At 44.4% G+C, this 22,855-nt stretch overlaps 1 protein-coding gene and 1 long non-coding RNA gene across 3 annotated transcripts in view; one reads left to right on the top strand and one right to left on the bottom strand.

Annotated features, from left to right (window-relative positions):
* The window catches only part of LOC139756504 (uncharacterized), a 46,835-nt gene extending 40,192 nt beyond the window's left edge, over window positions 1-6,643 (top strand). Inside the window, exons 2-5 of the mRNA XM_071675951.1 lie at window positions 1,939-2,134; window positions 2,502-2,801; window positions 3,373-3,540; window positions 6,035-6,643. Coding sequence (XP_071532052.1) covers window positions 1,940-2,134; window positions 2,502-2,801; window positions 3,373-3,540; window positions 6,035-6,280 — 909 coding nt within the window. The 5' untranslated portion in view covers window position 1,939 and the 3' untranslated portion in view covers window positions 6,281-6,643. The remainder of the gene's footprint in view (window positions 1-1,938; window positions 2,135-2,501; window positions 2,802-3,372; window positions 3,541-6,034) is intronic.
* The window catches only part of LOC139756505 (uncharacterized), a 58,149-nt gene extending 39,494 nt beyond the window's left edge, over window positions 1-18,655 (bottom strand). The window contains exons 1-2 of one of the 2 annotated variants that reach the window (XR_011714362.1): window positions 18,551-18,655; window positions 875-1,158 (exon numbers count right to left, since the gene is read on the bottom strand). This is a non-coding gene — a long non-coding RNA (uncharacterized lncRNA). Of the gene's footprint in view, window positions 1-874; window positions 1,159-14,677; window positions 14,814-18,550 lie in introns of those variants that run through there. The other variant, XR_011714363.1, reaches the window with a different exon arrangement.
* Window positions 18,656-22,855: the final 4,200 nt, after the last annotated feature.

Raw genomic sequence — 22,855 nt, 5'->3', positions numbered from 1 at the left:
AGCATACATTGGTAGGTTTTCTGTATATGCTAAACTTAAACTTGTTTCCTTGCCTATGGATCATGCAATCTAAAAATGGTAACAAACCATTATTCTCATTTTCTACAGTAAATTTTGATGGAAGGTACTAAATTGTTAAGGGGAGAAATATTTGTAAATTTTCATGTGTGGGCCAAACACAAAGAACATCATCTACATACCTAAACCAAATTGCATTAGAAGGTAAGATATCCTTTAGTAATTTTGTTTCAAAAGATTCATATAAAGATTACTTAGTACAGGTGAAAGAGGGTTACCCATTGCCATACCAAATTTTTGAGCATAATAATCTCCATTGAATTGAAATACAGTCTTTTATACACAATTTTATCAGTTCAATGAAATTTAGACTTTGAAACAGGTAAATGAATATCATCCAAGACATCAAATAAATATTCTAAGAGGTCATTAACTGGAACTTAAGTGAAAAGTGAGGAAACATCAAAGCTGACTAGTTTGAAATCAAAATTAACATTGATATTGTTTAGCTTGTTGACTAGATCTACATTGTTTATGATATTATAATTTGATACCTTACCCACTAAAGGGCTTGATAAAGAAACTAACCATTTTGACAATTCATATGTGATGGAGCCTACTGAACTTTAGGTTTTGCTGGAAAATTCTGTTGATGTGTTTTGATAAGTCCATACATATATGGCAATGAAGGGGACAAAGATGACAAACTTTTGATAAGAGAACTATTACCTTTCAACAACAATTTCATTTCTTTATTGAAATGGGAATTAACTGCTTCTAAGGGATTTTTACTAAGTTTAGAATATGTTGTGTCATCATTTAGAAGATCATTCATTTTAGATAAATAGTTACTTACTTGTGTGCTGCTCACACACCCATCGCGGCTTCTCCCTCAAAGGCTGAAGTGTGGAGTGGTGGCGTGGTTATCCTTTCGTCACGAAATGAATAATAGCAAAAGGCTTGCTAGGATCACCTGATTGCGTGAGTCAAGTGAGAAACAGTGGAAACACTGGGACGGAGTAGCGAACACGGAAGGTAAGTATCACAACTGTGTGACGACCGTTGAGCAGTCGTTCCATGAGCAGCTTCGTTTATCCATTTCCCTCTGTTATCAGCGTCTTATTAGCAGTGTTGTTTATCCTAGAAATAAACGTAAGACTAGCAGTAGTTATTGCTATTCTCATTCTTTATAATACAAATGTTATGCTACATTTGTTTACCAAATCCCGTTGCCTTACGAATACGTTTAAAATCATCCTTAGAGTTCTGGTTAGGTTTTAATGCACTTCCAGCATTACGAAACAATTCTAACTAACGTCATATCTTCTCCAAAAGGTGATGCTAAATACGAATAAACGGATATTTCAAATATTCATAATTACTGATAACTAATTCATTGCTGATACAGGAGACAGTAATTTCTTGTTTATGATGAAGCATTGCTTCCTTGCTACATCGATAGAGGCAACCACACTCAGTGGTGAGGGTATGCGTCTAACTTTAGTATGTGACTGTACATATATGTGTGTGTGTGTGTGTGTATGTGTGTGTGTGTGTGTGTGTGTATGTGTGTGTGTGTGTGTGTGTGTGTGTGTGTGAAGTGAAATAATGTAATAAAGGAGAGTTAAGTTTCAGTTAGCTCTTATGAAACTTGCAACGATATTTTGAATAGATTCATATGACAAGTGAGTGTTGAAAACATACATATTAATGATCACGTTACGTACTTATTTTGTACCACACGAGAAACGTCTATATTGATACCAGGATAAAATTCTGAATGTTTTGACGCCACTCTTTTGTTTTTCAGTATAAGAGATATTGCCCGTTCCACAGACGGGGTCCATAGAGTTAAGTCATAATGCACAGCCATGTATACGTCTGGCAGGAGTGTTAAGTCAGGGAGTTGTCTGTCTGCAGGATGGTGAGGGCGAGGTCTGTGCTGATAACGGTGCTAGTGCTGGCCACGGCCGCCTCACCTCAGGAGTACAACAGCATTGGCGGAGGAGGCCAAGTGTCAGGATTCGGCCACGGAGGAGGACTGGGCCAGGGGAGTGACCTGAACTTTGGACAGAGCCTTGGACAGGGCGCGGGACAAGACTTTGGCTTCTCAAACGTAAGTCATCGACGCTGGATCAGGGAGAACTTGTTCACCATGAGAGAGAGAGAGAGAGAGAGAGAGAGAGAGAGAGAGAGAGAGAGAGAGAGAGAGAGAGAGAGACTGTATTAGATAATTAATGTAATATAAATCCTGGTGTTGAGCATGGCACACGATAAATCATTTCATTTCACCACAAGCCTTAAGTTCCTGTCAAGTATTATTGGTCAAAAGTCAAAGGTTGTAGGTTGAGCAACGTGGAGTTTGTAATGCAACGTGAGTGAGTCAGACGTCTCCAGTCTCATTTCCATTTTCTTCATCACTGCTGTACAGTTTGGTTAGTTTTGGTTGCTAGACTGTAAGATCTCGTCCCCATCCTAAATAGGTCCAGGCCTTCAACGACGACTCTCAGGCCGGGGTGTATGGCATCTCTGGGGGCAGCATCAACGCAGGCACCGGCGGGGGAGGAGGAGGAGGAGGAGGTGTCGCCTGCCAGCCTAACGTGCAGGTGTCCATTGTGACGGCCACCCGCCTGGTGCCCACAACCCTCATCAGCACGAGGACCCGAGCCATCCCGACTACCGTCTTCCGCCAGATCACACAGACCAGGATCTACCCAACGACCATCGTGCAGAGGGACGTCGTCACCTCCGTCGTGCCTCCCATCATCCAGACGCAGACGGAGGTGAGCCACAGGCTAGAGACGGGTCACGCACGGGGAGGTGGGTAGCGGGAGGAGAGATAGGAAGGGGAAGAGATGGGGCTCTGTAGGAGAGAGAGAGAGAGAGAGAGAGAGAGAGAGAGAGAGAGAGAGAGAGAGAGAGAGAGAGAGAGAGAGAGAGAGAGAGAGAGAGATGTAAAGAAGATCCTGCAGGACAAAGGATAAGTTAGAGGAAAAACGAAGAAAACTTACAGTAGTTAGGTACAGGGAACTGTACAAGGGAGGTGGTGGTGTACAACACTTGTCCCTTGTCAACAGTAATTATGGGATAACAACAGGTAATTATCTGGAGGAGTTAAGCATCGTGGGTCGATGTGTGAACATCATTTTCTCGTTTTTATTTACTGAATAAAAAATCTGTCTTAGAGTTTCCATGTAAGACTTGTCACAGAACTTCCATGTAAAAGCCTCCAGCATCATACCAACACCCGCCTGCTGTCGGCTCTGTACTGACCCAGCTTACAGCCAGACAGTTGATTATTTCTGTTAAGTATATGACTGGCAGCGGCCGCACTACCCAGCCTGTCTCTCCCAGCTGCTGACGGAGACCAGCTACGTGACCCGGGCCAGGATCATCACCGACACACAGTTCCTGACGCAGACCCAGGTGCAGCGGGTCACCGAGACGGCCTTCTCCACCAGAGTACAGGTCTCCACGACCACCAGGGTGCAGGTCATCACCAGGACGGAGCAGAACAACCAGGTGGGAGAGTGTCACACACGTACGCGCAAGAGAGAGAGAGAGAGAGAGAGAGAGAGAGAGAGAGAGAGAGAGAGAAATTTGATTCTTGAGTCTGCAGGAGTGGGTAAGTCCCTCACTTGTTTTCCTGCCCCACCAGGTGTGCTTGGGGTCACACCTTCATTACCAACATCCAGGATGTGGGTAAACCATCCCTGCCACCACTCAAGATGTGGTCACACCTGCCCCGTCATCACCCAGGGTGTGGCCACACTACACTACCAACACCCAGGGAGTGGTCACACTACCCTACCAACACCCAGGGTGTGGTCACACCTGCCCCGTCATCACCCAGGCTGTGGCCAATCTAACCAGTCAGGTTTCAGTGTTAAGACACAACATGATCGTATTGATCGTTCCAACGTTCTGACATTCCTAAGTACAGAACTGTGGTTGACCAGCAGACACTGACGTGGGAATGCCACGAACCAAGGAACAATGCAGGGCTAGACTTACAATGCATCAACCTAACCATGGGAGCTGTGGCGACCCTTCCTCAACCTATATTCACTTCCTGTCCTCTTAACTCTGTATGTATCTACACTTTTTCGTATTTCTTGCAATCATTCAAGTCATCTACTGATACGACACTTTTCCTGTCCTTGTCTTTCACATGTGCCTCTCACTCCTTTCGCTCCGTCCATCCTTCTGCGGACCTCCCCTCCCTCCTGCCCCTGTCATCTCCACCTTTCCACCTCCCTCCCTCCTTTCCTCCTTCACAGTATCCGTCCCTCTCACCTCCCTCACCGTGTCCCTCCTCCATATCGTCTCTGCCTCCATACCTGAGCCATGTCCACCTCCCTCCACTTGTCTGGGACCCTGAAACTGCACACCTTGCTCAGTATGGCCGCCTCCTTCCACATGGCCACCTTGTTCAACGTGACAGTCTCACGCATCATGATCACCTCCTTCAATATGGCCATCTCCCACAACATAGCCACCTCTCAAAACTTCCCTCATCACGGCTATCACCTACAATTTGGCCACTTCCCACAACACAGCCACTTCCCTTAGTATAGCCACCCACCTTAACATGACCACCTTCCATAATAGGGCCGCCTCCCACAGCATAGCCGATTCCAGCTAGATGGCCAGCTCCCTCAACATGGCTGTTTCTCTCAACAAGGCAGCCTCACTCAACATGGCCACTTCTCACCTTTTGTACGACCCTGAACTTGGCCTCTCTACTCATCATAAATATCTCATTATGGCCATCTCCTTCCTCATGACCGCCTTCTTTCTCAAGGTCATATTATCAACATGGCCATCCCTATTTCAACATGGTTACCTCTCCAACACGGCTACCTTCTTCAGCATGGCCACCTTCCATAACACAGCCACTTCCTTTAATCGGAAACCTGGTTCATAATGTTTTCTTCTGTCAACTTGGTCACCTCCTTAACCATGGCCACCTCCTCATCATGGCCAACTCAGCCACCTACCTCAACAAGATTACATCTCTCAACATGGCCAATTCCTACAAAATGGCCACCTGCCTGAATATGATTGCTTCGTCAAAATGGCCACATCCTTCAACATGACCACATATTTCAACATAGCCACCTTCTTCAACATAGCTACCATCCTCATAATGAACGCCTCACTCAACATAGCCGCCTCCCTCAACATAGCCACATCCCTCAACATAGTTTCCTCCCTCAACATAACCACCTTCCTCAACATAGCTACTTCCCTCAATATGAATGCCTCACTCAACATAGCCGCCTCCCTCAACATAGCCACATCCCTCAACATAGTTTCCTCCCTCAACATAACCACCTTCCTCAACATAGCTACTTCCCTCAATATGAATGCCTCACTCAACATAGCCGCCTCACTCAACATAGCAACATCCTTCAACAAATATAGCTTCCTCCCTCAACATAGCCACGTCCCTTAACATAGCCGCCTTACTCAACATAGCCACATCCCTCAACATAGCTGCCTCTCTCAGCATAGCCACCTCTCTCAACATGGCCGCCTTCCTCAACATAGCTACCTCCCTCAATATGAACGCCTTACTCAACATAGCCGCCTTACTCAACATAGCAACATCCTTCAACATAGCTTTCTCCCTCAACATAGCTACGTCCCTTAACATAGTCGCCTCACTCAACATAACCACCTCCTTCAACATAACTGCTTCCCTCAGCAAAGCCACATCCTTCAACATAACTGCCTTCGTCAACAAAGCCACATCCCTCAACATAACCACTTCATTCAACATAACCACATCCCTCTACATAGCTGCCTCTCTCAACATTGCCACCTTCCTCAACATAGCAGCCTCCCTTAACATAGCCACCTTCCTCAACATAACCATTTTTTCAACGTAAACGCCTCACTCAACATAACCATCTCCCTCAACATTGCCACCTCCATCAACATAGCCGCCTCACTCAACATAGCAGCTTGCCTCACCGTGTATAAAGTGCCTCACTTCCTCCTTCCCCGACAGGTCCAGACACAGTTCCAGACGGTGTTCCAGACGCGGACTGTCACTAACCAGGTGACGCGCACCATCCAGCAGCCGCGGTACTTCACCCAGACGCTCACCACGCACTTCCCCGTCACAGAGACCAGGACGGCCATCAGGACGCAGCAGCAGTACGTCACCGTCACCCGGACCGTCACCCTCCAAGGCCAGTGTGGCGGCAGCAGCGGTGGAGGAGGCCTTGCCAGACCTCAGGGATACCCTTATTAATCCTCTTAAGGCAGACCATCTCCTTCCCCAGAGCAGACCATCTCCCTCCTCCGTATGCGTCATCACAGATATTTATTCATACGTGCGCGGAGGTAGATGGCACTGTCTTCGCACCCAGGAGGTACATACGCGAGGACGTCTCGCCACATACAGGTCAGGTGGGCGACGTATCTCTGCCATACAGACACCAGCATCTATGGGCTACAGTGACTACGTCCAGCTACAGCTGTACCAGGTCTATGGAAGCCTCTCAGCTGCAACTCTTGTACTCTGCAAACCTTTTTTCTCGTGAAGTTAGTTGTTGTATTTGTATTTATAATTGAAAATAAATCAGTCCCTCTTGTCATGGATATCGTTAAAGAATTGTCTTTATAAGATTTTTTGTTTTGTTTTCTCGTATTCTTAAGTTAGATTTGGAGCCTGAAGGTGTCAATTAGCCATATTAAAAAGATAATTGATGTTTCTATATATAATTAGACAAATAATTTGTGTCCGTGTGTAGCTATTCGTAGTGTACAGGGAGGGAGTTGTATACTCGTGGGGCCCCAACTCTTGAATATTCTCAGCTATCATACAACCTCTCAAACTACTGTATGATGCCGAAATTACTACAATCTTGTTCAGTTTCTTCCTTTCATCCTCCATTACTACACTGTAAAGTACCACTTTACATCTATTTTAACGTTTTTTGTCTAATATAAAGTTGTCTTTTTCCTCCGTGCGATTATCATGGCATGGGGTCCATATTGGATAAAAGAATTATATCAAGGAGGTGCAGGGGTTGAAAAAGAGGGCAGACGAAAGTTTGAGTGAGAGAGAATCATTGAATTTTAAGGAGAATAAAAAAGATGTTTTGGAAGGAGGTAAATAATGTGCGAAAGACAAGAGAACAAATGGGAACATCGGTGAAGGCACGGAAAGGGGAAGTGGCATCAGGTAGTGATGGAGTGTAGAGGAGATGGAGTGATCATTTTGATTTATTGATGAATGTGTTGATGATAGGATGACAGATGTAGGGTGTTTGGGCCCTGATGGTGTGCGTAGTGAGAGAGTCAGGGAGAGTGGTTTGGCGAAGAGAGAGTAGGCGGTGAAAGCCTTAACTCAAAATGAAATATGGCAAGCCTGCTGGTGTGGATGGCATTGCAATTGAATCTAGTAAGACGAGGTGACCGTGTTGTTGCGTTGTTAGTTAGGATTTTCTGTGTATGTACAGATCGCTGTGAGGTGCTTGAGGATTGGTGGGATGCATGTATAGTGCCACTATATAAAGGCAAGGGGAATAAAGGTGAGTGTTCAAACTACAGAGGCATAAGTTTGTAGAGTGTATGTTGTAAGTTGTATGAGACGGTAGTGATCGAGAGGGTGAAGGCATGTACAAAGCATCAGACTGGGGAGAAACAGTGTGGTTTCAAAAGTGGTAGAGGATGTGTGTATCAGGTGTTTGCTTTAAAGAATGTATGCGAGAAATACTTAGAGAATTAGATGGATTTGTACGTGGCATTTATGGATCTGGAGAAGGCAGAAGGTGTTCAGAGGCAAGATAGGGTTGATAGAGATGCTTTGTGGAAAGTCTTGGGGTGGGGTGGGGGGGGAGCCAGTTGATTTTTGTTGATGATACATCGCTGGTGGTAGATTCGACCGAGAAACTGAGGAAGGTGGTGACAGTGTTTGGAAAAGTATGTAAAAGGAGAAAGTTGAGAGAAAATGTGAATAAAAGCAAGGTTATTAGGCTCAGCAGGGTTCAGAGACAGGTTAGTTTGGGTATGAGTTTAAATGGAGATAACTTGAAGGAAGTGAAATGTTTTAGGCACTTGAGAAACGAACCATGGAATGGAAGTGTGTTGTAGGGTGGGTGAGGAGGCGAAGGTTCTGGGAGCGATGAAGAATGTGTGGAGAGTGTTACCTGGGAGGGCGAAATCGGTATGTTGAATGTATAGTAGTCGCAACAATATTATATGGATACGAGGCATGAGCTGTAGATGAGGTTGTGAGCAGAAGTGAGTCACAGGGCGGGGGAGGGAGCAAAGTTTCTGGGAGCGTTGAAGAATGTGTGGAAGGCGAGAACGTCATTTCAGAGAGGAAAAATAGGTATGTTTGAAGGAATAGTGGTTCCAACAATGTTATATGGATGCGAGGCATGGGCTATAGATAAGGTTGTATGGAGGAGGGTGGATGTGTTGGAAATGAGATGTTTGAGGACAGTATGTGGCGTGAGGTGGTTTGATCGAGTAAGTAATGAAAGGGTAAAAAAGGGATGTGATAATTGAAAGAGTGTTGTTTAGAAAGCAGAAGAGGGTGAGTTGAAAGGGTTTGGACATATGGCAAGCATGAATGAGAATAGGTTGACATAGAGGGTATATGTGTTAGATGTGGAGGGAACAAGGAAAACGGGGCGAGCAAATTGGATATTGAAGGCAGGTGTGAAGATTTTGACCGATCGAGGTCTGATCAAACAGAAGGGTGAAAGGTTGCATGGGTTAGAGTGAATTGGAAGTATATGATATACAGAGGACGACTCACTGTTGATGGACTAAGCGAGGGCATGTGAAGCGTTTGGGGTAAACCATTGAAAGGTCTGTGTTGCCAGAGAATGGATGTGAGGGGATGACTGTTGTTGATAGGGTAGCTAGGATTTTCAGTGTCTGTATGGATCAGGGTGAGGTGCCTGAAGATTGGCGGAATGCATGTGTAGTGTCAATCTATGAAGGCAAGAAGGACAAAAGTGAGTGTTCAAACTGCAGAGGTATGGGAGGGTGGTGACTGGGGGGTGGTGGCGCGCACACAGCAACAGACTGGAGAGGAGCAGCGTGGTTTCAGAAGTGACAGAGGGTGTGTGGATCAGGTGTTCGGAGGTGTCTGGCAACTTAATGGCTCATCTATTATGTCATTCCAGTTACACCTGGAGGAAAAAGCTCAGGAGACTGGTCGTAATCCGAGGCTCCCTCTGGGGCTTTTCGTCCTCCCTAGTGTCCTTCTCAGAACCTCTGTAGTCAGGCACATCATCATAGATTCCCTGAGGCCCTGTGGCCTTTATCGACAGGTTCCCGCGTCACACACGAGACGAAGAATGTCTCCGTCTCTAATTCCTTGCGCCTTGTTGGAACTATGCCTCTCAGACTTTCCTTCTTCAATTTCTAAGATCATTAAAACAATTGTGTGAATTATCTTGTTTGTCTTCACTGTATTGAGGCGCTGTTGGTGACACTTAACCCTCGCTTCATTGCCCGAGACATGCTGAAGTTGTCTCTTACTGAGGAAGACATTCTTTGGTTCTCTCATCTCCTGTAACTCCATCCAGAAGGACTGGGTATGTCTTGGCACCCATCTTCTGATTCTTGTCCCGCTCTTGATTATCTTCATCAGTATGGGCCAGTCTTGCAATTCTGTGTCCGGACGCACGCACGGATTATGGATCTAGTTTAGCAGGATGTACTTCTGAATTTGCTTCTCTCTTAGAATCGAACACTTCTCTTGGTACCATACATCACATAGACCAATATTAAAGAAGGGCGACCTTTCCAGTCACTTATAAAGAGCAAGTCACACACTCACTATTAACTGCAAGAGTCTCCACACCATACATAAGCTTTGCAGTCAGTCCTACACATCACTTGTAAACCCTGAATGTCTGATAACTGTAAAGTTGGACCACTCCAGCCAGGGCCACGTTGCTTTCACTTCAGTTATCCCTAAAATCGAATCTCAAGTCCCACGAGACTCACCTCGTGACGGCCTCACGGATGACGCCCTCACGGGTGACGCCCTCACGGGTGACGCCCTCACGGGTGACGGCCTCACTGGTGACGCCCTCACGGATGACGCCCTCACGGGTGACGCCCTCACTGGTGACGCCCTCACGGGTGACGCCCTCACGGGTGACGGCCTTTCCTATGTCTATAATTTGCGCTTATCTAGTGTGACAGACTCAGGGATATTGTGTGTTGTAGGCCTTGATGTTTCAAGAGGTTTTGACCAGGTGTGGCAGCTGGGCTCTGATATCCAGACTCTCTTCCCTTGGATTTCCTCCATGACTCTACTTTGCTTTTACGAAGTAAAGAATCCTATTCAGAAGACTTTTTTCTTGTGAACAGTTGCTGTGCTCCAGCTGAACAAAGAAGTGACTCATCCTCGTAAGGAGATCTAATCTTACATCTTGAGAGGTTCTCGCCAGTCCACATACTTCCCCGGTAGAATCGAATATGAATCAATCCGATTAACCACCTCTGTCAGTCTGACCTCAAGCTCTGACACATCTCTTTCCCTATTCTGTAGACATCACTTGAGTTTATGCTCTCGAGAACTGGCTGCTTGTGTGTTTCCCTCGTTAGCTAGACCACGTAATAATTGATAAGTCTTCGCATCTCATAATCACTCTGATCTCTTTGGCAAACTCAAGGATGAGCCGTTGTAAAGTTCATCATTGGAACTCTTTACCTTCTCATATTTTTCCTCACCGCAGCAACCTGATACTTTTCAATAGGCTTGTTCCTCACGGCTTGGATAACCTCTTTAGATTCTTCTCTTCTGAATCCTTTACCCTGTCTATTAACATTTTTCTCTTTCATCTTAAGGCTTTGCCTAGAAGAGATATTCTTCCCGTGAATCGAATCTTCGACATAAAAAAACGCCACGTTTAACCTTTTCACTGTGCTATTTTCACTCAGAAAGTCAGTTCATTTGTCATCCACTTCAAACGTCTCTATTGTTAAACAACAAATGTTATATAATGTGTCTTACCCAGCCACGAACACATTTGTCTAAGGTCAGTCTTCTAGGGATGCACTCAGAACTGAGCAAAGACTCTTAACCCTGGTTATGGTCTCATGTTTGTTGACAGTCGTTTTTGATGCCTAGACAATGACCATAGACATATGCTGGAACACCTGGGGAACTACACACTGTATGTAATGAACAGGACAGTACACTTTGGGGAACTACACAGTGTGTAATGAACAGGACAGTACACTCTGGGGAACTACACAGTGTGTAGTGAACAGGACAGTACACTCTGGGGAACTACACAGTGTGCAGTGAACAGGACAGTACACTCTGGGGAACTACACAGTGTGTAATAAACAGGACAGTACACTCTGGGGAACTACACAGTGTGTAATGAACAGGACAGTACACTCTGGGGACCTATACAATGTGAGTAATCAAGAGGACAGTACCTTCTGGGGACATCGGTATATATCCATTGTTCGAATCCGTTTCTCTGGAGGTCAAGGAAGAGGCTACACATCTCTCATGCGCCCATTGCTCTGACCGAACAAGTGTGAGTTAAGCGGGATATGGCACGAAAGACATTTCTTTCAAAATATAACGGTAATGTTCACCATTGATGGCGTACGTAAATCATCGTTCACTTCGACCTTTGTAATATTTTCATCAGTATTTTTTCTACTCACTCTCTTCTCCGTTTTTTTGTTCGACTTTCCAAGAGGTTGGAATTTTTCCTCTCGACCGTTCCATACCTCTGGCCCTCCAGCGGTGGTCAAACCTTCCCCTGACGCTAATCTGGCTAACCAGCCCGCGTCTGGACATCCAACCCAAGAATTTTCTTAACGCCATCATGTTCTTATCCTGCTGGCTTCCAGCGCTGCGCCACCAGTCACAGCGCCTGGAAGGTGGAAGGGAGAGTATGTTGTGATCGCTTACCTCAAGAATTCAAGGTTCAATGTATCTGAATGTTCTTGAAAGTGTAAAGACATTTGATGTAGTGATGATCAGGATGACCTGAATGTTGTACTTTCCGGAGAAAGTTAACACTAGGGAGGAGGTAAACCCTACCCAAGGCTGGAGCATAACAGGTCTTCCCAGCCCAGCCGCCTCACTCCTACACCCTGCCCGTGCGACACGTCAGGCGCAGCCATACTCTTGTTTACTTTCTCAGAGATGGCACGTCCAACTGAGGCCCTGATCAAGGCCATCTCATGAACACTAATATATATATATATATATATATATATATATATATATATATATATATATATATATATATATATATTTATTTATTTATTTATATTGCTTTGTCGCTGTCTCCCGCGTTAGCGAGGTAGCGCAAGGAAACAGACGAAAGAATGGCCCAACCCACCCACATACACATGTATATACATACACGTCCACACACGCAAATATACATACCTATACATCTCAATGTATTCATATATATACACACACAGACATATACATATATACACAAGTACATAATTCATACTATCTGCCTTTATTCATTCCCATCGCCACCTCGCCACACATGGAATAACAACCCCCTCCCCCCTCATGTGTGCGAGGTAGCTCTAGGAAAAGACAACAAAGGCCCCATTCGTTCACACTCAGTCTCTAGCTGTCATGTAATAATGCACCGAAACCACAGCTCCCTTTCCACATCCAGGCCCCACAGAACTTTCTCTACCCCAGACGCTTCACATGCCCTGATTCAATCCAATGACAGCACGTCGACCCCGGTATACCGCATCGTTCTAATTCACTCTATTCCTTGCATGCATTTCACCCTCCTGCATGTTCAAGCCCCGATCACTCAAAATATTTTTCACCCCATCTTTCCACCTCCAATTTGGTCTCCCACTTCTCCTCGTTCCCTCCACCTCTGACGCATATATCCTCTTGGTCAATCTTTCTTCACTCATTCTCTCCATGTGACCAAACCATTTCAAAACACCCTCTTCTCCTCTCTCAACCACTTTCTTTTTTATTACCACACATCTCTCTTACCCTTACGTTACTTACTCGATCAAACCACCTCACACCACATATTGTCCTCAAACATCTCATTTGCAGTACATCCACCCTCCTGCGCACAACTCTATCCATAGCCCACGCCTCGCAACCATACAACATTGTTGGAACCACTATTCCTTCAGACATACCCATTTTTGCTTTCCGAGATAATGTTCTCGACTTCCACACATTCTTCAAGGCTCCCAGAATTTTTGCCCCCTCCCCCACCCTATGATTCACTTCCGCTTACATGGTTCCATCCGCTGCCAAATCCACTCCCAGATATCTAAAACACTTCACTTCCTTCAGTTTTTCTCCATTCAAACTTACCTCCCAATTGACTTGACCCTCAACCCTACTGTACCTAATAACCTTGCTCTTATTCACATTTACTCTCGACTTTCTTCTTTCACACACTTTACCAAACTCAGTCACCAGCTTCTGCAGTTTCTGACATGAATCAGCCACCAGCGGTGTATCATCAGCGAACAACAACTGACTCACTTCCCAAGCTCTCTCATTCACAACAGACTGCATACTTGCCCCTCTTTCCAAAACTCTTGCATTCACCTCTCTAACGACCCCTACCATAAATAAATTAAACAACCATGGAGACATCACACACCCCTGCCGCAAACCTACGTTCACTGAGAACCAATCACTTTCCTCTCTTCCTACACGTACACATGCCTTACATTCTCGATAAAAACTTTTCACTGCTTCTAACAACTTGCCTCCCACACCATATATTCTTAATGCCTTCCACAGAGCATCTCTATTAACTCTATCATATGCCTTCTCCAGACCCATAAATGCTGCATACAAATCCATTTGCTTTTCTAAGTATTTCTCACATACATTCTTCAAAGCAAACACCTGTTCCACACATCTTCTACCACTTCTGAAACCACATTGCTCTTCCCCAATCTGATGCTCTGTACATGCCTTCATCCTCTCAATCAATACCCTCCCATATAATTTACCAGGAATACTCAACAAACTTATACCTCTGTAATTTGAGCACTCACTTTTATCCCCTTTGCCTTTGTATAGTGGCACTATGCACGCATTCCGCCAATCCTCAGGCACCTCACCATGAATCATACATACATTAAATAACCTTACCAACCAGTCAACAATACAGTCACCCCCTTTTTTAATAAGTTCCACTGCAATACCATCCAAACCCGCTGCCTTGCCGGTTTTATCTTCCGCAAAGCTTTTACTACCTCTTCTCTGTTTACCAAATCATTTTCCCTAACCCTCTCACTTTGCACACCACCTCGACCAAAACACCTTATATCTGCCACTCTATCATCAAACACATTCAACAAACCTTCAAAATACTCACTCCATCTCCTTCTCACATCACCACTACTTGTTATCACCTCCCCATTAGCCCCCTTCACTGAAGTTCCCATTTGTTCCCTTGTCTTACGCACTTTATTTACCTCCTTCCAAAACATCTTTTATATATATATATATATATATATATATATATATATATATATATATATATATATATATATATATATATATATATATTATATATATATATATATATACACACACACACACACACACGAATATATGAACGCGCACTTCCATATAACATACAAACCTAGCCTGAACTAGGTGTCTACTTTATCGACTCACCCCAAGAGGTGGATGAATAGCTGGGTTTACTGTGGACCGACTGCTGCAGCCAGGAATCGAACCTATGCGGCACACTAACCGCTACACCACGGAGGTCCACATGCTGGTAATACCCAGTCAGTATAGTATGAGCTGACCACTCAGCCATGACATGGCAGATCACACATTTTCAAGCTTTTGTGACTTTTTTTCCATGGACGCTACACTCTCACGGCCAAACAGCATTTGCCTGCCCAAATTTTGGATGTAGGTTCTTCATAATCTGGGCGAGGTTTTGTGTTGCTTTCGTTGGCTTTGAAGTCTTTGCACGTGCGGGTACATTTGTTACTATCTCACGGCCGAACTGAAGCATTACGAGAGGCCACAATGTTAGGTGCTGGTCCCTCAGATCGGGGCAAGGCTCTGAGCTACCTCACGCTAGCCTTCCAGATCATTCTGAGGCCACGGAAGCCTGGAAGATCACACTTGCTCACGGCGCTGACTCCAAATACCTCGAGGCTTCAACATAGTCGACCGTGCAGTCCCAGGTTATCATCAAGGTACCTCAGGACGAGACATGATCCTTGGGTGCCAGATCCCGGCCTTCAAGGCCAACAAAGGCCACTTTCCAGATTGAATATAAAGCTTTTTTTTTTTCTCCCCAAATAACAGCAATTTCCTCCCGTGCATCACCAGGTACCCGAGCTCGTGCCTCATCATCAGAACAGACGTCGATGTTGGCTGACCTGCCGCTTGCCTGCACACTGCCCGTGGTGACCTTTGTGTCAACAGTCGAAGTGAGTATCTATACCTCAGCCTCGGAGCTGGTGATACGCTTGTGCAAACATGCAAATTAAAGTAATAAAGCGTAACACTATGGTTCATATGGTAAGCGTAACACTGTGGTTCATATGGTAAGCGTAACACTGTGGTTCATATGGTAAGCGTAACACTGTGGTTCATATGGTAAGCGTAACACTGTGGTTCATATGCTAAGCGCAACACTGTGGTTCATATGCTAAGCGTAACAATGTGGTTCATGTGCTAAGCGTAACAATGTGGTGCATTTGTTAAGCGTAACCCTGTGGTTCATATGTTAAGCGTAACCCTGTGGTTCATATGTTAAGCGTAACCCTGTGGTTCATATGCTAAGCGTAACACTGGTTCATATGCTAAGCGTAGCACTGTGGTTCATATGCTAAGCGTAACACTGTGGTTCATATGCTAAGCGTAACACTGTGGTTCATATGCTAAGCGTGACACTGTGGTTCATATGCTAAGCGTAACACTGTGGTTCATATGCTAAGCGTAACACTGTGGTTCATATGCTAAGCGTAACACTGTGGTTCATATGCTGAGCGTAACACTGTGGTTCATATGCTAAGCGTAACACTGTGGTTCATATGCTAAGCGTAACACTGTGGTTCATATGCTGAGCGTAACACTGTGGTTCATATCCTAAGCGTAACAATGTGGTTCATATGCTGAGCGTAACACTGTGGTTCATATGCCAAGCGTAACACTGTGGTTCATATGCCAAGCGTAACACTGTGGTTCATATGCTAAGCGTAACACTGGTTCATATGCTAAGCGTAGCACTGTGGTTCATATGCTAAGCGTAACACTGTGGTTCATATGCTAAACGTAACAATGTGGTTCATATGCTGAGCGTAACACTGTGGTTCATATGCTAAGCGTAACACTGTGGTTCACATGCTAAGCGTAACACTGTGGTTTATATGCTAAGCGTAACACTGTGGTTCATATGCTAAGCGTAACACTGTGGTTCATATGCTAAGCGTAACCCTGTGGTTCATATGCTAAGCGTAACACTGTGGTTCATATGCTAAGCGTAACACTGTGGTTCACATGTTAAGCGTAACACTGTGGTTCATATGCTAAGCGTAACACTGTGGTTCATATGCTAAGCGTAACACTGTGGTTCATATGCTAAGCGTAACACTGTGGTTCATATGCTAAGCGTAACACTGTGGTTCATATGCTAAGCGTAACACTGTGGTTCATATGCTAAGCGTAACACTGTGGTTCATATGCTGAGCGTAACACTGTGGTTCACATGCTAAGCGTAACACTGTGGTTCATATGCTAAGCGTAACACTGTGGTTCATATGCTAAGCGTAACACTGTGGTTCATATGCTAAGCGTAACACTGTGGTTCATATGCTGAGCGTAACACTGTGGTTCACATGCTAAGCGTAACACTGTGGTTCACATGCTAAGCGTAACACTGTGGTTCATATGCTAAGCGTAACACTGTGGTTCATATGCTAAGCGTAACACTGTGGTTCACATGCTAAGCGTAACACTGTGGTTCATATGCTAAGCGTAACACTGTGGTTCACATGCTAAGCGTAACACTGTGGTTCATATGCTAAGCGTAACACTGTGGTTCATATGCTAAACGTAACACTGTGGTTCATATGCTAAGCGTAACACTGTGGTTCATATGCTAAGCGTAACACTGTGGTTCACATGCTAAACGTAACACTGTGGTTCATATGCTAAGCGTAACACTGTGGTTCATATGCTAAGCGTAACACTGTGGTTCATATGCTAAGCGTAACACTGTGGTTCATATGCTAAGCGTAACACTGTGGTTCATATGCTAAGCGTAACACTGTGGTTCATATGCTAAGCGTAACACTGTGGTTCATATGCTAAGCGTAACACTGTGGTTCACATGCTAAGCGTAACACTGTGGTTCATATGCTAAGCGTAACACTGTGGTTCACATGCTAAGCGTAACACTGTGGTTCATATGCTAAACGTAACACTGTGGTTCATATGCTAAGCGTAACACTGTGGTTCACATGCTAAGCGTAACACTGTGGTTCATATGCTAAGCGTAACACTGTGGTTCATATGCTAAGCGTAACACTGTGGTTCATATGCTAAGCGTAACACTGTGGTTCATATGCTAAGCGTAACACTGTGGTTCATATGCTAAGCGTAACACTGTGGTTCATATGCTGAGCGTAACACTGTGGTTCATATGCTGAGCGTAACACTGTGGTTCATATGCTAAGCGTAACACTGTGGTTCATATGCTAAGCGTAACACTGCGTTGACCAACCATTTTCCGTAAGCTTGGCAAATTTCTGAAGCGTAATTCAGAAGGGAGGAGAGCACGTTCGTTCATTTTGTTACACAGAAGTCTATATGTCTACTGTCTAGGTTACCATGAATAAATAAAGGCAAAGAAAATATGATTATCAACAGAACCATTTAATATTTTATGTTTTTTGTATCTCACTAAATTTCATGGTGTTGGGAAGCAGAGTCAGGAACAAAGAAACAATGGCCTCATTCGCTCACATCTTGTCTCTAGTCATGCATCATGGACCACACCAGAGCCTACCATGCACAGGCAGGCCTCATAGTTCACTGCAGCGTCTATCATGACCGCTTCATACGTACAAGTTCAGCCCGGACGTCGCATCCAATCCCTTCCCTCTCCCCTCCTATACCACATCACCACTTGATATTACCCAAGGTTCGCCTCTCGCCTTCCTAATTGTCCAGATCCCTGGTTAACAACCCCACACATCCAAATACCTCTTTATATGCCATCGAGGGAAAGTCCTTTCTGGCCACCTTCCTCTGTTCTTGATTATAGAAAGTGGTAAGATAAGAAGAGAGAGTGTGGAGTCCCCGCTACCAACCCTGTTACTTCCCATGGTTGACACACAGAGGGAACCCGCTGCCTCCCGTCGCCACACAGGGAGTCCCAATGCCCTTGTGACAGGAGTAAGGTCGTCGCCTCATTCCCCTACGGAAAGGATTTGAATGATTCTCTGTCACCTTCAAGACGAAATTTATGAAGATGCTTCAACCAAAAACACAATAACTCTTTAGAACCTCAATGTTACTCACGGTGGATTTATTTCTACAGAACAGTAGGGACTCCGGTATTAACACGTCACTGTCTTATAAGTAACTGGCCAGCACAGGGAAGCTCGCTGCCCACATTGAGGCGATCGTCGTCGTGAACTGGGAAGAGCAGTTTGGTAACGAGGCAGTTCGTTGGTACTGACCGCCCAAGGTGTTCACGCATGCGTGTCCTCAGGTCTTGCTTCGTCTTACCAACATACAAAGCATTACAGCTGCTCTGTATAATTATGCTGGTGGACGATGGACGACTACATCTCCTCAGGAATAATATCCTTGAACTTGTAAAATAACTGAACTGTATTTCTTGCTGTAAAAACTACTCTAATGTTAACATGTGGGTAAAACTCAGGGAATATACAGTTAATTTCTTACGAAGTGTATGAAGTCTCTTTCTGGCGAACAAGATTGGAAAATATATTGCGTCACTTGGTACGGTTGATTTTCGTGTCATAACAATATACAAATTAATGAAATGCAAAGGAAAACCTTTCTGAAGCAAAATGTTTTTGAATGATTCTACTTCTTGGTGTTTATGTTCGACCGGGATAAAAGAAGTAATATACGTTCACAGACCAGTAATGTTGGTTACCAACATCCTGATGTTGTGAATACATTGCCACATCTACTTATCTTACTATCAAGATAAGAGATGATATCATTTATTACCACTTGGGGTAAATTCAGTGTTGTCACTCTGGGTGTATCGTCCGCAGACTTAAAAATCAAAAGTGTATTGTCTACATAAGGTCTATAAAACAAAAGTTTGACATGCGATGGACACCCTTCCAGACACCTAACATCATGGTAGCATAAAATTGCGTTAGCTGATGTTGGACTTGGTGGGGAACGTATCATTCCACCATCTCTTTGTCTAAGCGTGGCGCCAATGAACTGAAAGAAACAATCACTCGAGGCGCATTAAGCCATGATGACCCGTGTATGTATCGCTCGATAGGTTGTCTGTACAGATACATGCGCTCCTCGAGTGGGAGGTTGGTAAACAAAGCGAATCAACACAACTACTGAAACCCAAATCTCATATTCTTTATTTACAAATGAGAAAGAAACCTTTACTGTAGATACATGATTATGGTCAAATAATTGGAACTAAGTACTTAGTCAGACAGTAAGAGTAAGTGCTGATCGCAGAGAGTATAGGATCCTCGAGGACAATCTTCCTTGTAGCGGGCAGTGCACAACGCCTGCTCAGGAGCCACACTCACTGTGGCTACGATTCATCATCAGTAAGATCACCGTGTTTACATTCCTCATGATTCTGTTAGATACGTAATCGTTTTTTTTTTGATCAGATAACATTTATCCCAACCTATCTCTTTTTTTTTAAAATCTACTCATCCTGCCTCATTCTTGACATTTTTTGTATATAATTTTGTTCAGTAGAACAACCCTACTACCTTTATTGGTCCCCTACAGTTCAGGCCCCGATCACACAAAATCTCTTTCACTATACCCTTCCACCTCCATTTTAGTCTCCCACTTCTTGTTATCTCCTCCCTTCACTTCTGACATATATCCTCTTTGTCAACCTTTCCTCACTCATTCTTTCCATATGTCCAAACCATTTCAACACATCCTCTTCTGCTTTCCTAATCACATGCTTTTTTATTACCACACATCTCTCTTACCCTTTCATTACTTACTCGATCAAACCACCTCACACCACATATTGTCCTCAAACAGTTCATTTCCAACACATCCACCCTCCTCCGTATAACCAAGTCTATAGTCCATTCATCGCAACAATATAATATTGTTGGAACTACTAATCCTTCAAAGACAACCATTTTTGTTCTCCGAGATAACGTTCTCTCTCTCCACACATTCTTCATCGCCTCCAGAAACCCCCATCCCACCCTTCAATGGTTCCTTTTGCTGCTAAGTCCACTCCCGGATATCGAAAAATGTTTCACTTCCTGTAATTTGTCTCCATTCAAACTTACATCCCAACTAACTTTTCCCTTAACCATGCTGAACCTAATAACCTTGCTCTTATTCACATTAACTTTCAACTTTCTCCTTCCACACACTTCTCCAAACTCAGTCACCAACTTCTGTAGTTTCTCATTCTAATCAGCCACCAGTGTCGTTTTGTCGGTGAACAACAATTAACTCACCTCCCAGGCCCTCTCATCCCCAACAGTTTGAATACTCGTCCTTCTCTCCAAAACTCTTGCATTTAACTCCAACCGCCCCATCCATAAACAAATTAAAAAACCATGATGACAATACACACCCTAGCCGCAAACCGAACTTCACTGGGACCCAATCACTCTCCTTTCTTCCTACTCGTTCACATGCCTAACACACTTGATATAAACTTCTCTGCTTCTAGAAGCTTACTTCCCAAACTAAAGATATTGAAGACTTTCCACAAAGCATCTCTATCAACCCTGTCATATGCCTGCTCCAGATCCATAAATGCCACATACAAATCAATCTGTTTTTCTAAGTATTTCTCACTCATTCTTCAAAATAACACCTGATCCACACATCCTCTACCCCTTCTGAAACCACACTGCTCCTCCCCAGTCTGGTGCTCTGTACATGCCTTGACTCTCTCAATCAATACCCTCCCTTATGATTTTCCAGTTAGATTCAACAAACTTATGCCTCTGTAGTTTGAACACTCACCTTCATCCCCTTTGCCTTTGTACAATGGCACTATACGTATATTCCGCCAATCCTCAGGCTCTTCAGCATGATAAATATATACATTGAATATCCTTACCAACCAATCAACAACACAGACACCCCCTTTCTTAACACATTCAACTGCAATCCCATCCACTCATGCCGCTTTGCCGGATTTCATCTTCCGTAAGGCTTTCACCACCTCTTCTCTCTTCAGCAAACCACTCTCCATGACTCTTTCACTTCGCATACCACCCTGACCAAAACACCTTACATCTGCCACTCTATCATCAAAATGCTCACTCCACGTCCTCCTCACTCCATCACTACCTGTTATCACTTTCCCCCTTGCCCCCTTCCCCGATGTTCCCATTTATTCTCTTGTCTTCCGCACATGATTTACCTCCTTTCAAAACACCTTTCGATTCTCCCTAAAGTTTAGTAATTCTCTCTTACCCTAACTCTCATTTGCCATCTTTTTCAACTCTTGCACCTTTCTCTTGACCTCCTGCCGCTTTCTCCTATACATCTTCAGTCATTTGCACTCCTTCCCTGTAAGTACCGTCCAAACGCCTCTCTTTTCCCTTTCGCTAAAATCTTTACTTCTTCATCCCACCATCCACTACCCTTTCTAATCTGCACGTTATGCTTGAGGGGAAGCGTTCCTATTCAAAAGAAGTGCGATACCTCTCTTCGTCATCCACTCATAGGTCTTTCAGGTCATTAGCTAAGGGCATCGCTAACAACTTCTGTCGCTCTACCTTCCCTTTTTCAGCTCTGACAGTATTATCGCTCTCTCCCACAGACAAGGCAACTCTCTCTGGTTCCCGTTTCTTCTCTAACTCTACCTTAGAAGACTCTAATATTCCTTCACCCCCTGATGCTCATCTTACTAATCCTATGCCTGTAATCTCTTATCGGATTGTCCAAAAAGCGCTTCTTTCATGGTCCTGATGGCATCCGTCCCCGTGTACTGAAAGAGTGTGCCTCTGAAATTGCACCTGTGCTTGCTCGTCTGTTCCGTTTCTGTTGAAAGACCAAAACTTCTTCTCCTTGGACATATTCATTGATACATCCCATCCCTAAGAAGGGTGACCGTTCCAACCACTCTAACTATCGTCCTATTGCTTTGACATCTACCACCTCCAAAGTCTTTGAATCCTTCCTCAACTCCCATATACTTATACACCTCAAAAACCACAGTTTTTCCTCTGATCACCAGTATGGCTTCCGTAAGGCGAGATCCACTGGTGATATTCTTTCCTATCTTAGTAATGTCTGGTCATCATCCCTGAAAGATTTCTGGGAGTCAAGTGTAGTTGCCCTTGATATATCTAAGGTTTTTGACAGGTTGTGGCATCGGGGTCTCATCTCTACGCTCCCCTCTTTTGACTTCCCTTCCTCACTTTGCTCCTTCATATCTAGCTTCCTCTCCGGCTGATCAATCTCAGTGGTTGTTGATAGATCAGCCTCACTCCTTTTCTCCATCAATATCGGTGTCCCTAAAGTTTCTGTTCTGTCCCCTACACTTTATCTTCCTTTTTTTCAACGCTTTCCTCTCCACTAATAATCCAATGCACTCATACACTGACGACCCAACACTGCATTCATCCACATCTTGGAATTTTGTCCCCT

Source organism: Panulirus ornatus, chromosome 22 (genome assembly GCF_036320965.1).
Source record: "Panulirus ornatus isolate Po-2019 chromosome 22, ASM3632096v1, whole genome shotgun sequence".
NCBI classification, from domain to species: Eukaryota; Metazoa; Arthropoda; class Malacostraca; order Decapoda; family Palinuridae; genus Panulirus; species Panulirus ornatus.
Note: the sequence above shows the minus strand (reverse complement) of the source record. Positions and strands in the feature narration are given on the sequence as shown.